This window comes from Eurosta solidaginis, chromosome 2, assembly GCF_040869045.1.
Source record: "Eurosta solidaginis isolate ZX-2024a chromosome 2, ASM4086904v1, whole genome shotgun sequence".
Taxonomy (NCBI): domain Eukaryota; kingdom Metazoa; phylum Arthropoda; class Insecta; order Diptera; family Tephritidae; genus Eurosta; species Eurosta solidaginis.
This window is the reverse complement of record NC_090320.1, coordinates 291,300,830-291,313,440: the sequence shown is the minus strand read 5'-3', so window position 1 is coordinate 291,313,440 and position 12,611 is coordinate 291,300,830. Positions and strand designations below refer to the sequence as shown.

The following is a 12,611-nucleotide window of genomic DNA, read 5'->3' as shown; positions in this document are numbered from 1 at the left end:
TACCTGTACAACCAACCGTTATCCAATCAAAGTTATAATACCCTGTGTACAAGTACAGCTGGGTATAAAAAGAGCACAACGCAAATTGGAAGACAAGCTAGGCCGAAAATCTTTCGGAGGTTATCGCGCCTTACATTTATTTTTATTTTTTTTAAACAATATGTTTTTGCGCAAGTTTACGTATGTATAAGTTATGATTCTGAGGTAAATCATTTGTGTTAATATTTAAAGAACATTTCATTTTAAACAACGTAATTAAAAAATTGAAACGCTTTATTGACGCCACTTCGGCATAAAGACGACGTAGCGAATAATTAAGTAAACAGCTCCTCCTTTATACTTTTTTGATTATGCAATGCAAATAAATATTGTTCATGAGGAACAATAACACCGTACAACAGGTTCGAGCCAGTGTTTGCATTTGCTACTACAAAGTAGCAGCAGCAACCGAAAATATGTTCTGCTACTGTTCCGACTTTGAAAATGAACAGAGCATAGAGCAGAGCCGTAGTATAAACAAGTTGTAGCATTTCTTAGGCTTTGCTATGAATTACGTCTTGTTTTATACCTCAGCAAATAGCAGAATAAAGGCTCCGAACGAATGGAGTCTACGTGGTTATGCCGTTTTAACATCTCTTTTCGGTTTTAGTATCTAATCCGCGTTTAACTTGATTTTTAAATTATCACATATTTATCAGCTATTTATTTTTACGTCCTATTGTCACTATGTTAATTAAGATTACTCACAAGGTTTTTGTTGTTAGCTGATGTTTGCTAGTGACGTAAAAAAAATGTTATGTGTCTTCACTTCTGAAGTTGAATTGGCGTCATCAGCCCTAGGAGCATAAGAATCGTTTTTGTTGTTACAGGTTTTTTTCTTTCTTTTTGTAAACAGCTTGTTATATTTTATTTTCATTTCAGCTTACATCACGTTTTAGCCCTGTCACCAACTAAATAAATTTGACTTTAAAAATTTTGGGTTTAATTAGCATACAAATACAATTACTTGTTAATTTTTAAAAGTGACCGCTTCTTATAAGAAAGAAGGAGAATTTAACTGTTTGGGGTCTTACGATTTTTGGGTTAAAGGTAGCACATTAAATTCGAAGATGTTGATGTAAGTGTTGAAAAGTAGACCAAAATTTCGTGCTGATCGTCCTTTAAAGGCTTATAGATATCCACATAGGTTGAACACTAACTCAATCCACATATTCCACGCCACTGACTGCGAACATTTTGCTCTAAACAATTTGTTGTGCTCTGGAACGTGGTATAATTCTGAAACAACTTGTAGCGACAAGTGTTTTCCAATTGAAAGAGTTAAAGTCTTCCAATATCTGGGAATTTCTGTGGACCAATCCTTAAGTTGGTCAACACATATTTCTCGCCTGAAGTCCTACATGCGATCCACGGTTCGCTATTTTTATAGTCTGAGGAAGATATGTTCAAACGCAACGCTTAGAACAATCTACTACGCGTTGGTTCACTCAAGGCTTCAATATGGCATATGCTGTTGGGGGGGTGCTTCTCACAATAATATCCAGCAACTTCTTATTACTCAAAAATTTTTCATAAGGAAGATATGCAACCTTAACCGTTTTCACCACAGCATGGACTTATTCAGGGAAATGAAAATTCTTCCGGTAAAGCACATGTACTATTATAAAACGTTAAAAATATTTTTTATTCGCTGTGGGTATTTACACAGCCTCGTCTCTGATAATTATAACTTAAGGCAAAACTCACTGGGACTTGTTGTTGTTCCCACTTCTCGTACTACTCATTTTAATAACTTCTTTACTATCGTTTCTTGTAAAATCTTCAATAAGATACCTGCGACTATGCGTGTCATTAGGAATTTGCGAGAATTTTTAAAAAATGTTAAATCATTTTTATTAGAGCTGTCACACGACGAGATCAAAACTTTGCTGAACCCTGTCACTTAGTGAACTGAAACCAAAATTGTTATTTTTAATGCTTTATTATTTTCATTATTTAACTCATTGAACTTATGGATTATCTTTACCTTCACCCCACACATATCGTACATGTTCATGATTCTTAATTTGTGACGGCATTCAACACTAAAATTGCATACTATTTTACTGAATGCCTTAACTTTCTTTCATTTATTAATAATTTTTTAAGTTAAGTTCCTATTGTATACATATATGTAAAAAACTTATTGAAAGAATGAATAAATCTAATCTAATCTAAAAATCTAAATCTAATCTAATCCACGACTCTTTAGCACAACATGCATAAATAAAGAGTTAGGACAACCGAAACTGATCTATTATATATATATATATATATACTTTTGCAGCCTTTATAGATATAGAGGGACCTGACATTAAAAGCCTTAACGGCTACTATACTGTAACGAATTTTGGGAAATTCCCCCTTCTGGAGAATGCTGCACTAACCTGTAATTTTTTTCTTTTTTTTTTGCTCTTGCCCCGCCTCTGAACATAAACAAAGCATGGAGCAGAGCTGTAGCATAAAAGAGTGATAGCTATTTTTATGCTCTGCAACGAAGACCGTCCTGCTTTAGTGCGGAGCAAATAGCAAAATAAAAACTCCAAACGCACTGATATTCGTAGTGGAGCAAGAGCAAAAAAATATATTTGCTATAGGATATATTTGATCCGGTACGTTCCGGTAAAAAGCACTATTAGGGTACTAGCCCGACCATCTCGAGAATAATTTAATGTGACCACATTGAACCTTCTCCGCTCTAAATGCTATCACTTTTTTATCCTACGGCTCTGCCCTGTGCCCTGTTCTTGTTCAGAGCTGGAGCAGTAGCAGAGCGTATTATTCGTCGCTACTGCTGCTCTGTAGTAGCAAATGCAAAACTATTTTTGCGTATAATTAGTTGGTTTTTAATAAAACAGCATGCTTCCTTTGCATATAAATTAATTTAAATTTTTTACAAATCTTGAAGAGAAACCTTTTGCTTATTTTTTATTCACACGATCCATTGTTCTATAAACTTCTCTTTTTTAACCAAAACCGTAGCAAAAATATCTGAATAGAAGCACAAACATAAAGAAAGTAAAATAAAATAAAAAAATTTTAAGTACTTCCTTTATATAAATGAACAAAAATCAGCGAAAAATTTCTCCTTATATAAAGACATATTCTTGCTAAACTTTGATTTTTAAATTTTGACATTGAAATTGCAAAAATATTTATGAGAAGTAAAAATATAAAAGTGGAGCGCACATTACTTGGATTGGAAAGTTGGTAGGAAAGGAGATATTATTAGTCAATCAATTGCGCTCCACCTTTATATTTTTACTTCTCATAAATATTTTTGCAATTTCTATGCCAAATTTAAAAATTTAAGTTTAGCAAGAATATGTGTTTATATAAGAAGACATTTTTGCTGATTTTTGTCCATTTATATAAAGGGCGTGCTTAAAATTTTTTTATTTTATTTTTATTTTCTCCTTTTCTTACATTTTCTCGGTGTCTTAACCTATCTGTTAAGTTTTACACTTGTAGCACAATGAGAACTTACATAAAAATTTATCCCGAAATTCTCTCCGTTCCGTTTGATTTTTCTAAATGTCTCAGTCCGTGCGCCCCCCAGCGAAAGTTTTTGTATTGTGACATCGGCTGTCATCGACCTCTGAATTAAGCTATAAATTTTTAGCCTCTAGCTCATCAAGAAGTTACTTAAAACCGGGTTTCAAATTTCCAAATTATTATCTAATTTTTTCGATCCGTGCGCCACCTAACGGAATTTTTTTCTCCTTTTGTTCGTTTGTCACGGTGTCTTAACCTGTCTCTGAGGTTTCATGTTTGAGGCTCAATGAGAAGTTACTTTAAAATCGATCTCAAAACACAAAATTTTAAATTCTTATCTTAACATTTCGATTCGTGCGAAACCTGACGGAATTTTTTTCTCCTTTTCTTAAATTTTCTCGCCCTCTTATCCTATCTGTGAAGTTTTACAGTTGTAACTCAATGAGAACTTACATAAAAATCAATCCCGAAATTCCCTCCGGTTCGTACGATTTTTCTAAATATCTCATCCCGTGCGTTCCCTAGCCAATCTTTTTGTATGGTGTCATCGGCTGTCATCGACCTCTGAATTAAGTTTGAAATTTCAAGTCTGTAGCTATTCGAGAAGTTACTCAAAAGCTGGTTTGAAAATTTTCAAATTCCTATCTAATTATTTCCGTGCGACACCTAGCGGACTTTTTCCTTTTGTTGCATTGTCACGGTGTTCTAACCTATGTGTAAAGTTTCACGTTTATAGCTCAATGAGAAGTTACTTAAAAATCGATTGCAAGATTTGTATGAAAAACGGACAAACATTCAACCGACCTAATATAAAGGAAGTAATATAACCAAAAATATATTAATGTAGTAAACTGTTTTTTAGTTTATCAGCGAATTTTGAGAAGCAGGTGAATAAAGTTAAAAAAGAAATATGTGTTAAGCACAAAATGAGGCAGATAAAAACAACTACTTCACAATTGAGTAATTTGTAGCAGGAAGGATGTAAAAGACTTAATCAAAAGTCATATTCAACAGCGTTGTAGGGTTTTCACGTGATTGCGAATGTTGGTGCCAAGTTGAGATAAGAGCGCACAAGCATAGCAATTTTAGATAAATAAAAACCGTTTAAAAACAAATACGGATGAATACAAGTACATATGTGAAAATAAAGGCGATAAAAAAGCTAAAGGAATTTATTTTAAGAAACATGAGAAGTTAGATGCGTAGAAATTGCATAAATACAGTATTGTGCAAGAGAATAGCACTATGATATATCATTTGGATTTAGAATACTTCAAACTTTTGAGTCATTTTTGGAATAAAGGGTTTATATACTTGGTGCAGTTCTATAGGTCATGGGTAAATATGTCTTAGCTCGTCAACCAATCCAAGTATCATAAAATTAAAGAGAATTAAATTTTGAGTATCTAAAAATTAAAAAGAAATAAAGTTTGAGTTACATCTATGTACAAAAAAGAGCTTTTATTATACATATTGTGACGAATATTAGTATCACTAAGCGATTCTACCACACCGAAGATCCTGGGTTCACGCCCCGGAAAAAGCAACATCAAAAACTTTAGAAACAAGTTTTTTCAATTAGAAGAAAATTTTCTAAGCGGGTTCCGCCCTCGGCAGTGTTTGGCAAGCACTCCGAGTGTATTTCTGCCATCAAAAGCTCTCAGTGAAAACTCATCTGCCTTGCAGATGCCGTTCGGAGTCGGCATTAAACAAGTAGGTCGCATCCCGCCAAAAAAAGAGCACGACGCAAATTGGAAGAGAAGCTCGCCCTTAGATCTATTCGGAGGTTATCGTGCCTTACATTTTTATTTGTAAACGATTCTATCATCACTAAGCCGATACTAAGCAGCCACTCGTATTTGTACGTAAACCAATCAATCATCATGTACACACATACATACAAGGCAGCAGAGATATACTCAGAAACGCATGTCATCATCAGCCGAAGTAGTACTCACATATACACACGCATATGGATACAAACTACAAATATACGTGTATATGATGGTAACGAAGCATGAAGTTCACGAAAGCACTAGACCTTAGGAGAAATGGGTGAACGAGGAAACCGAGAGTATAAAAGCAGAGCAAGCTGAGTAGTAGGCAGGCAGTTTGATTTAATCACGCTATTGGTTGTGAAATAGAAGTGTTATTGTGAAGTACTTTCAAAGTGCGATACAAAGAAAGATTCGAACGTTAGCAGAAGGGTTGGAATAAGCGGAATTTCCCGAAATTCGTTACAATATGTATGTGATAATTATGTGAATTTTCCCAGCTGACAAGTCGTGTTGCCATTATACTGCTCAATATTGTTCAAAGTATATGCGCCTTGAAGTGTAGTTTTATTTTAAGAAATCAGTTAAAGTACGGCACATTATATATCTTGACATTATTTTTAATTCGCTTGACTTGCTTTTGATCAAATGTAATTAAAAACAAAGAGGTCGGAAGTTGACACTTTTCAAAAAAAAAATATAAAAGTAGTTTTCTGTGAGTAAAAGAAGGCACACATTCACAAATTAAACTTTTTTTCAATTTAATTGAATTTAACAAAAAAAAAAAAAAAACAAAAACTTAATTTTTTGCTATTTGAATAGTTTGCCTTCGCAGTTTTTACACATTCTATTTTGTCAACAATCAAAATATTTTCCAAATTTTTTGTACCTTTTTCCAATTCTTAATATACATATATTTTGAGGGAGTTTAGAATTTTGTGTAGTTGATGTTGATCGTGAGCAACTTTTTTCATTTTTTCTTTGCATATTTTGTTTGGTTTGACAGTTGTTGATTTGCTATTCAAAATTGAAAAAATAAACCACGGTTTTTGATGTTGCGTATTTGCCATGACGTAGCAAATGAATACCCGTGTATTTTGTTGGTGTATTTTAAAAAATATGCCACACAAGTTTGCAAAGCAATGACGCTAGATCACGAAATCCTGAATTAGAAAACAAAAAAAAAAATTCAATGCGCGAGAACTTCTGAAGATATTTTAGGCCGAACTTCTCTTCCAATTTGCGTCGTACTTGTTTTAATTTTTCCCTACGAATTGGCCGGACAGGAACTACATGTTTTATGCCGACTCCGAACGGCATCTGGAAGGCAGGTGAATTTTCGCTGAGAAGCTTTTTATGGCAGAAATACAATCGGGGTGCTTGCCAAATCATTTCCGAGGGGTGACTTCGAAAAGAAAATTTTTGTTTTCTAATTGAAAAAACTTGCTTCTGAATTTTTGATGTTGCTTTGCCCGGGAGTTGAACTAATGACCCTTGGTGTGGGAGGCGGCGCAGCCACCACTTCACGGCGGCCGCTTGAACTCACTTCATATTTTTTGGAGCATTTTTACAATAACTTGGAATATGTCCTCTATCCGGTGTAAACATGAGTAAAACTTTTATAAATTTTCTTTGTACATACATACATATATACAAAGTTGTGAATTTTTTAAAAACGGAATCTAATAAATTAATTGAAAGCTATTTTAAAAATTGTCCTTTATCCAAAGTAAAAATATGGTAAAATTTTCTGAAAATGTTTTCGAAAATTCAATATTTTGAATTTTGGTAGAACGGCATCTGTTAATTTGATTAGAAAATTACTTTAAAACTGTCCACTATCCCAAACAAAACAGATTCTTTTGAATAAATTTTAAAAAATATTTTGAACATTAAATATTTTAAAATTTTGAAAATGAAAATAGACCGAAAATATGCCTTATTATTATGTGTTAGACAGCGTTCGAATCGGGTTTCTTTTCGAATCGAGCTACAGACTAAGGCCCCTGGGGCTTTGAATTGAAAGCTTTGCTATTGAAAGCGCCAAAATGCATACTTTTTTTTTTAAACGCGTAAACAATTTGGACCTCTTGAGGCCTTATTATTACTGCAACTTTGCTTTTTGTTATTGTTCTGTAAACCAAGGCCTGTACATCACTTTTTTTTTGTTACACATGTCTAGAATGGAGGAATTAAATTATAATGTATTATTTAAAATTCATAGATTTTATCTCTATTTCCCAACGAATTTGTCGCTGTTAACAAACCTTGGATAAAGTCGTTACAGGGCAGAGTGTATTATTCACAATCAAAATTTGAATATAATATGAACAGGGAAATTATGTAAATTCTGTGATAGACGGAAACACAAACTATACACAAATTTGTATTAAAATGCGCATGTATTGGTAAATGTGTGTGTGGTTTTGTAAAACTTCAATAACAAAAAAAAAAAAAAAAATGTAAACGTGCATAAATGCGCCAACTTGTCTACCTGCCTAAAGTATTCAATATGAAAACAATCGTGATTACAATAATGATTATGCATTCATTCATCATACATATAAAGCTGCATAATATATAAGAAAATAACAAATGTGATGATGTGCAGAAATAGTGAATGCAGACTGCCATAATGACGTGACTGAGCAACCAGCCGGCTTCAACGCCACCAACAGCAGTTAGAGCAACAAAGAGGAGTCAGTCAGTCAGTTGTATAGAAACTGCCAATGATGCACAATTTGTGGTTAAATCATAAATTATTAAACAGTTTTCAAGTTGAGGAAGTGCAGCAGCATACCAAGCAAATGCAATGTCACACAGTCGGGCAGCAGAAGTAGCAGTCAGAAAAAATATGACACGCTCTCAAGTCACAATACAAGCAACCACACTACCAACTGATAGACCGAATGGCGCAATCATATCAGTGACTGTGGTTGATATGCCTTTATATCTACTCCTAAGTAGCGATTGTTTTATATCAACTCTTCTTTTTAGTTTTTGTGCTTTTGTTACACTTTTCTTCTTTGGATGTCGCCTGAAATTCGTATAAACTTCATTGCAGTCTCGTGACTAAATACATATGTATATAGCGGCCGAGATGGCTGTTGTTCAACAATAGCTTGATAGATGTGTGGGTGGTGTTAAAAAGCATGTGGGCTGTTGTTGAAATTATAACGGTTTGGAGTTTTATCGACGATCAAAGTGCTTTGTGGGATATAAATCCGCTTTGCACCTAGACCGACTATCTAGGGAACGATTCGCTTTGAACACGTCGAACCTTCTAGGTAATCCTACACCCTCCTGTGGAAAGAAACTTGCGTTCGCCAGCGCTTTATCTGCTTAATATGTGTCGATATCCATTCATATTGATAACAGAATTCGCGTAGTGTGGGTGTTTTGGGCTCAGAAACTCTTTGCATCACTGTGGGTGTTTCGTGATGACGTAGACGAGCGTTCATTGATTTGACAAGGTGCTGAGAAACATCATTTTTGTGTATAAAAAATTATATCAGCTGCTTTCCCACCCCCAAACACGAATTTGCAACCGTCGCCTACGATTTGCTTGAAGAAATGCCGTTGCGTTTTTTGTGTGGTGGTTTGTGACCTTGGCAAGGATGCTGACATACACTGAATGTTTATTGACATTAGCAATGGGCTTTCAAATAAAAAATAAATAATAAATGCTACTGAAAATGTATGCATGTACATATGTATGTGCCTTAGTATGGAAACGTATGAAAAAGAGCTACAAAATGAAATAGTAAACTATTCTTCTTTCTACTTACTTATTAAAAGTTTTTTGATAATCCTTAATTTGTTTTCTTGAAAATTCATGGAATTCCGTATATACATTCACCACTTTGAATTGTAGCGGTACCTCAATACCAGCCTCTTGCGAGTCCATAATTACTTGTCTGCGATTTAAAATGTGTGTTAATTCAGACGAATCACTGCCAGCTGAGGAATCACAGCTGCCGGGACGTCCAAGTGATGGTCTGCTACTGCTGCCGTTGCTAATGGGCACACCAGTTACAGACGACGATGCGGATGAAGCATTTGATGATACCGACATTTTTTCCGAATTGATATGTATGTATGTTAGTATATACTTAAAATTGGGCGCTGTCCTTGCACTTCGCTCTCAACTGCTTTGGATTACTGCACTGCTGCAATTGCAGGTGTACACAAGTGTTTGCTTGTTTTCTTTTAATAGTTCACTTTGGCTTCGAGTACACACCCTTATCACGTTTAGTATTGCCTCACAACGAAAGACAGTACAAAAAGGATAACAGATTAAACACACATGCTCACATGCATTGACTTGACTGTTGGTTTTTGTTGTAATCACTTGTATAACTGATTTTCGGGAAAGCAAGAAACACAGCACGAACGCACAAGGATATAGGATGTGTTTCAAAATAAAACAAAAATTCCCTCGCCGAGCTTAAAATGTTAGCAAAGTGTGCGTTTTTATATTTTTGATTTTATTTTTATAATCACAATTTTTTCAAATTCTTCGGATTTTTTTATTTATGAAGAGATATCACAAAAAAATACCACTAGTTTTTAAAATATCGGATTTTTTATTTCGTTAATAAAACAATTTCCGTTATTATTTACCGCACAATAAACACCAGTGCACACTCACAATGACGTAAAAAATTGCAATGAGCAGCAATGAGCGAAGAAACACAGCATGAGAATTGTCATTTTCTGATTTGACAGCAAATGTTGCCGGCTTTGTGAGTTGTCACTTTTGGAAGCACTCAGTGCTACCAATTTGCACAACAAATTGTCTTAACCCCAGAGGGCCAGCCACAGTTTTGGAGTATAGTTAATTTATTTAATGATTTTGAAAATGTGTTCAATTTGAGAACAGTGTAGTGTTGTTATTAAACGAATGACGTAGTTTACCGTATTCAAGGACTTGGTGGAGGATACCAAAGAGAGTATATACATATATCTATTCTCTTTGGTTTTAAAAGTCTGAAGGTGGAAACAAACTTTTGCATCTATGAAAAGATATTCCCGACACCTTGTGAATTACACCGGTCAACACAAAATTTTACTTCGACTTCAAAGCATTAAATTTCAATTCTTTAGGTCGTAATTTTATGAAAAAAATATGGCATGTAAAAGTTTGCCTTCCTATTTAGGAAACCGCTTGAACGAAATTTTTCATTTTTCGAAATCAGCTGTTTGTCCGGAATGAGTGAACATTGGAACAAAATAAATTAAAGAAAATTGTAAAAAACACTGAAAAACGTTAATATTTTATTATCCACCCTATTTTGTACAAAGAAAAGGAATAGAATATATTGCCGCCGTGTTATAGTTTTTTGAGTAAAGAGCTTTCATAATTGTAAGTGTGTTTTTGTCGTTCTTTTGTCCAATTGCCTGCCGTGGCCATCAAGTTTTGTTAAAACGGATTCCTGCACGAATATAGTTGACATTTTCTGAATTTTATGGATGCTAATTTCAGTGCAGTGGCCTAAAATACTTTATGAAGATTTATTTAATCTTTCCGCAAGGATTGTTTACGTTTTTGCTTCAACTTCCTCTACTTCGGCAGCTTGTTTTGGCATATAACTGGACCCAACGAACAGACACAAATTATAGCTGTCTATTATAATGGAATCAATAGCCGCGGCATTATTTGTGGAGTTGGAAAGCAACGCATACGAAAACGGCCAGGCGAGAATCGAAAGGCAAATATTGCGAGATTTGTGTAATCCATTTGAGATGAGTGACGAATTGTAAGAAATTTAACTTAAAAGTGATAAGGTTTATTGACTTATTTAGGTTAAAAAAAAACTTTCGACTTAATAAGGATGCTTTCAAGTATGCGTTAGATACTTTTGCGGGGCAAATACGTCCAAGGACTTCGACATCGACATGTTGTTTTTGAGCTGGAAATATATAAAAAACAATCATCGTCAAGCCTTTTACGTTTCTCAACAAGTTTTACTTACATTTTTGTTAAAAAAAAAAAAAAAAAAAATTTTTCCTCCAACTAATTTGCAATTTAGAAAAACGGAACTACGATCGAAATGCAGAATACACAAAATCGAACGATTCGAAGTTGGATCGATTGGAACACGGAATACCAAAATTGCCAAATCGAAAAAATTCCAATCTAAGTCGAAATGCAGAATAGGGCTGATTGTCTCCCATCATGTTTTCATTAATTGGACTTGATAACGTTGTTCGAAGAAGAGCCTAAAAGCTCTGCTTTACTTTTTGGTAAATTTAAATCTCAAATCAAATCATTAAAATCTTCAGTAGTGATGAAATGATGTTTTGGTTGTTTAGGTGTCAGTAAAAGCTCCTTATCGGCATTGCTTTTATGAGAACTGGTACTGGTCGTGTCAGATCGTGTGCGACTGGAGTAGAAGAAGATTCAAGATCAGGATATTTGATAGGTTTGGAATTTTTATCTCTACGTCTTTTACTCGGATTCACAATGCAAGAGTAGCAGTCTTTAACGTGGCCTTTTGGTTCTCGCCAGATTCTTGGTGTTGAAAATTTCACAGATCTTTTCTCACCTCGACTTTATTTAATTTACTATTTATAAACATTTGCGTACTCTCCAAACATCTTTTACAATAACTACAAGCAACATGTCTTGTCTTGATTCCAAACAGGACAGCCAAAAAAATATGCTTCGTAGGCTTCACAAAGGATGAGATATGTATTTAATTCATACTTTATATCTCGAGCTTTAATCAATTGCTCACATATATAACAAAAAGCCTCATCTTCATATTTAAAACTTCGCGACGACAGTTTAGGTTATTATAGATTTGTACAAAACACCTCTAGCGCCATGAGTATTGTTACTATAACTATTGCGAAAGCAAACTTTATACCGAAAAAGGGTATTTTCTTTTCGTTTTTGTTTATAATAAAACAGAAAAACATGAAATAAACTTTAGGACAAAGAACATAATTTCTTTTGTAGAGTCGTGTTATTAATATCATCTGGTCAACCAAAGAGAATATATAAATATATTGGTTTTGAAAATGTTTAATGAGAGTAATTCAAAGCTCGAAGTACTTCGTCCTTTTCGCGCTCTTTGAACTGGACAAAAACATAAAACAAGATGATGTTTTTGTTGTAGCAATGCTCGCCCCACCTAACAGCCACGACCGATCACAAATTGTCTTATCCTGTGTGCTCCAGGATTTCACGTGTCGTGAAATGGATAGTTAATTTGCCAGAGCTGAAGCCACACTGATAAGTTTCAATCAGTTCGTTCTGTCTTTCGCACAATACGGTAGATAGGCCTTTTAATGCGG

At 34.4% G+C, this 12,611-nt stretch overlaps 1 protein-coding gene across 1 annotated transcript in view; it reads right to left on the bottom strand.

Annotated features, from left to right (window-relative positions):
• The window catches only part of Swip-1 (EF-hand domain-containing protein D2 homolog Swip-1), an 81,091-nt gene extending 71,315 nt beyond the window's left edge, over positions 1-9,776 (bottom strand). The window contains exon 1 of the mRNA XM_067768507.1: positions 9,098-9,776. Coding sequence (XP_067624608.1) covers positions 9,098-9,384 — 287 coding nt within the window. The 5' untranslated portion in view covers positions 9,385-9,776. The remainder of the gene's footprint in view (positions 1-9,097) is intronic.
• Between the last annotated feature and the right edge of the window lie 2,835 nt (positions 9,777-12,611).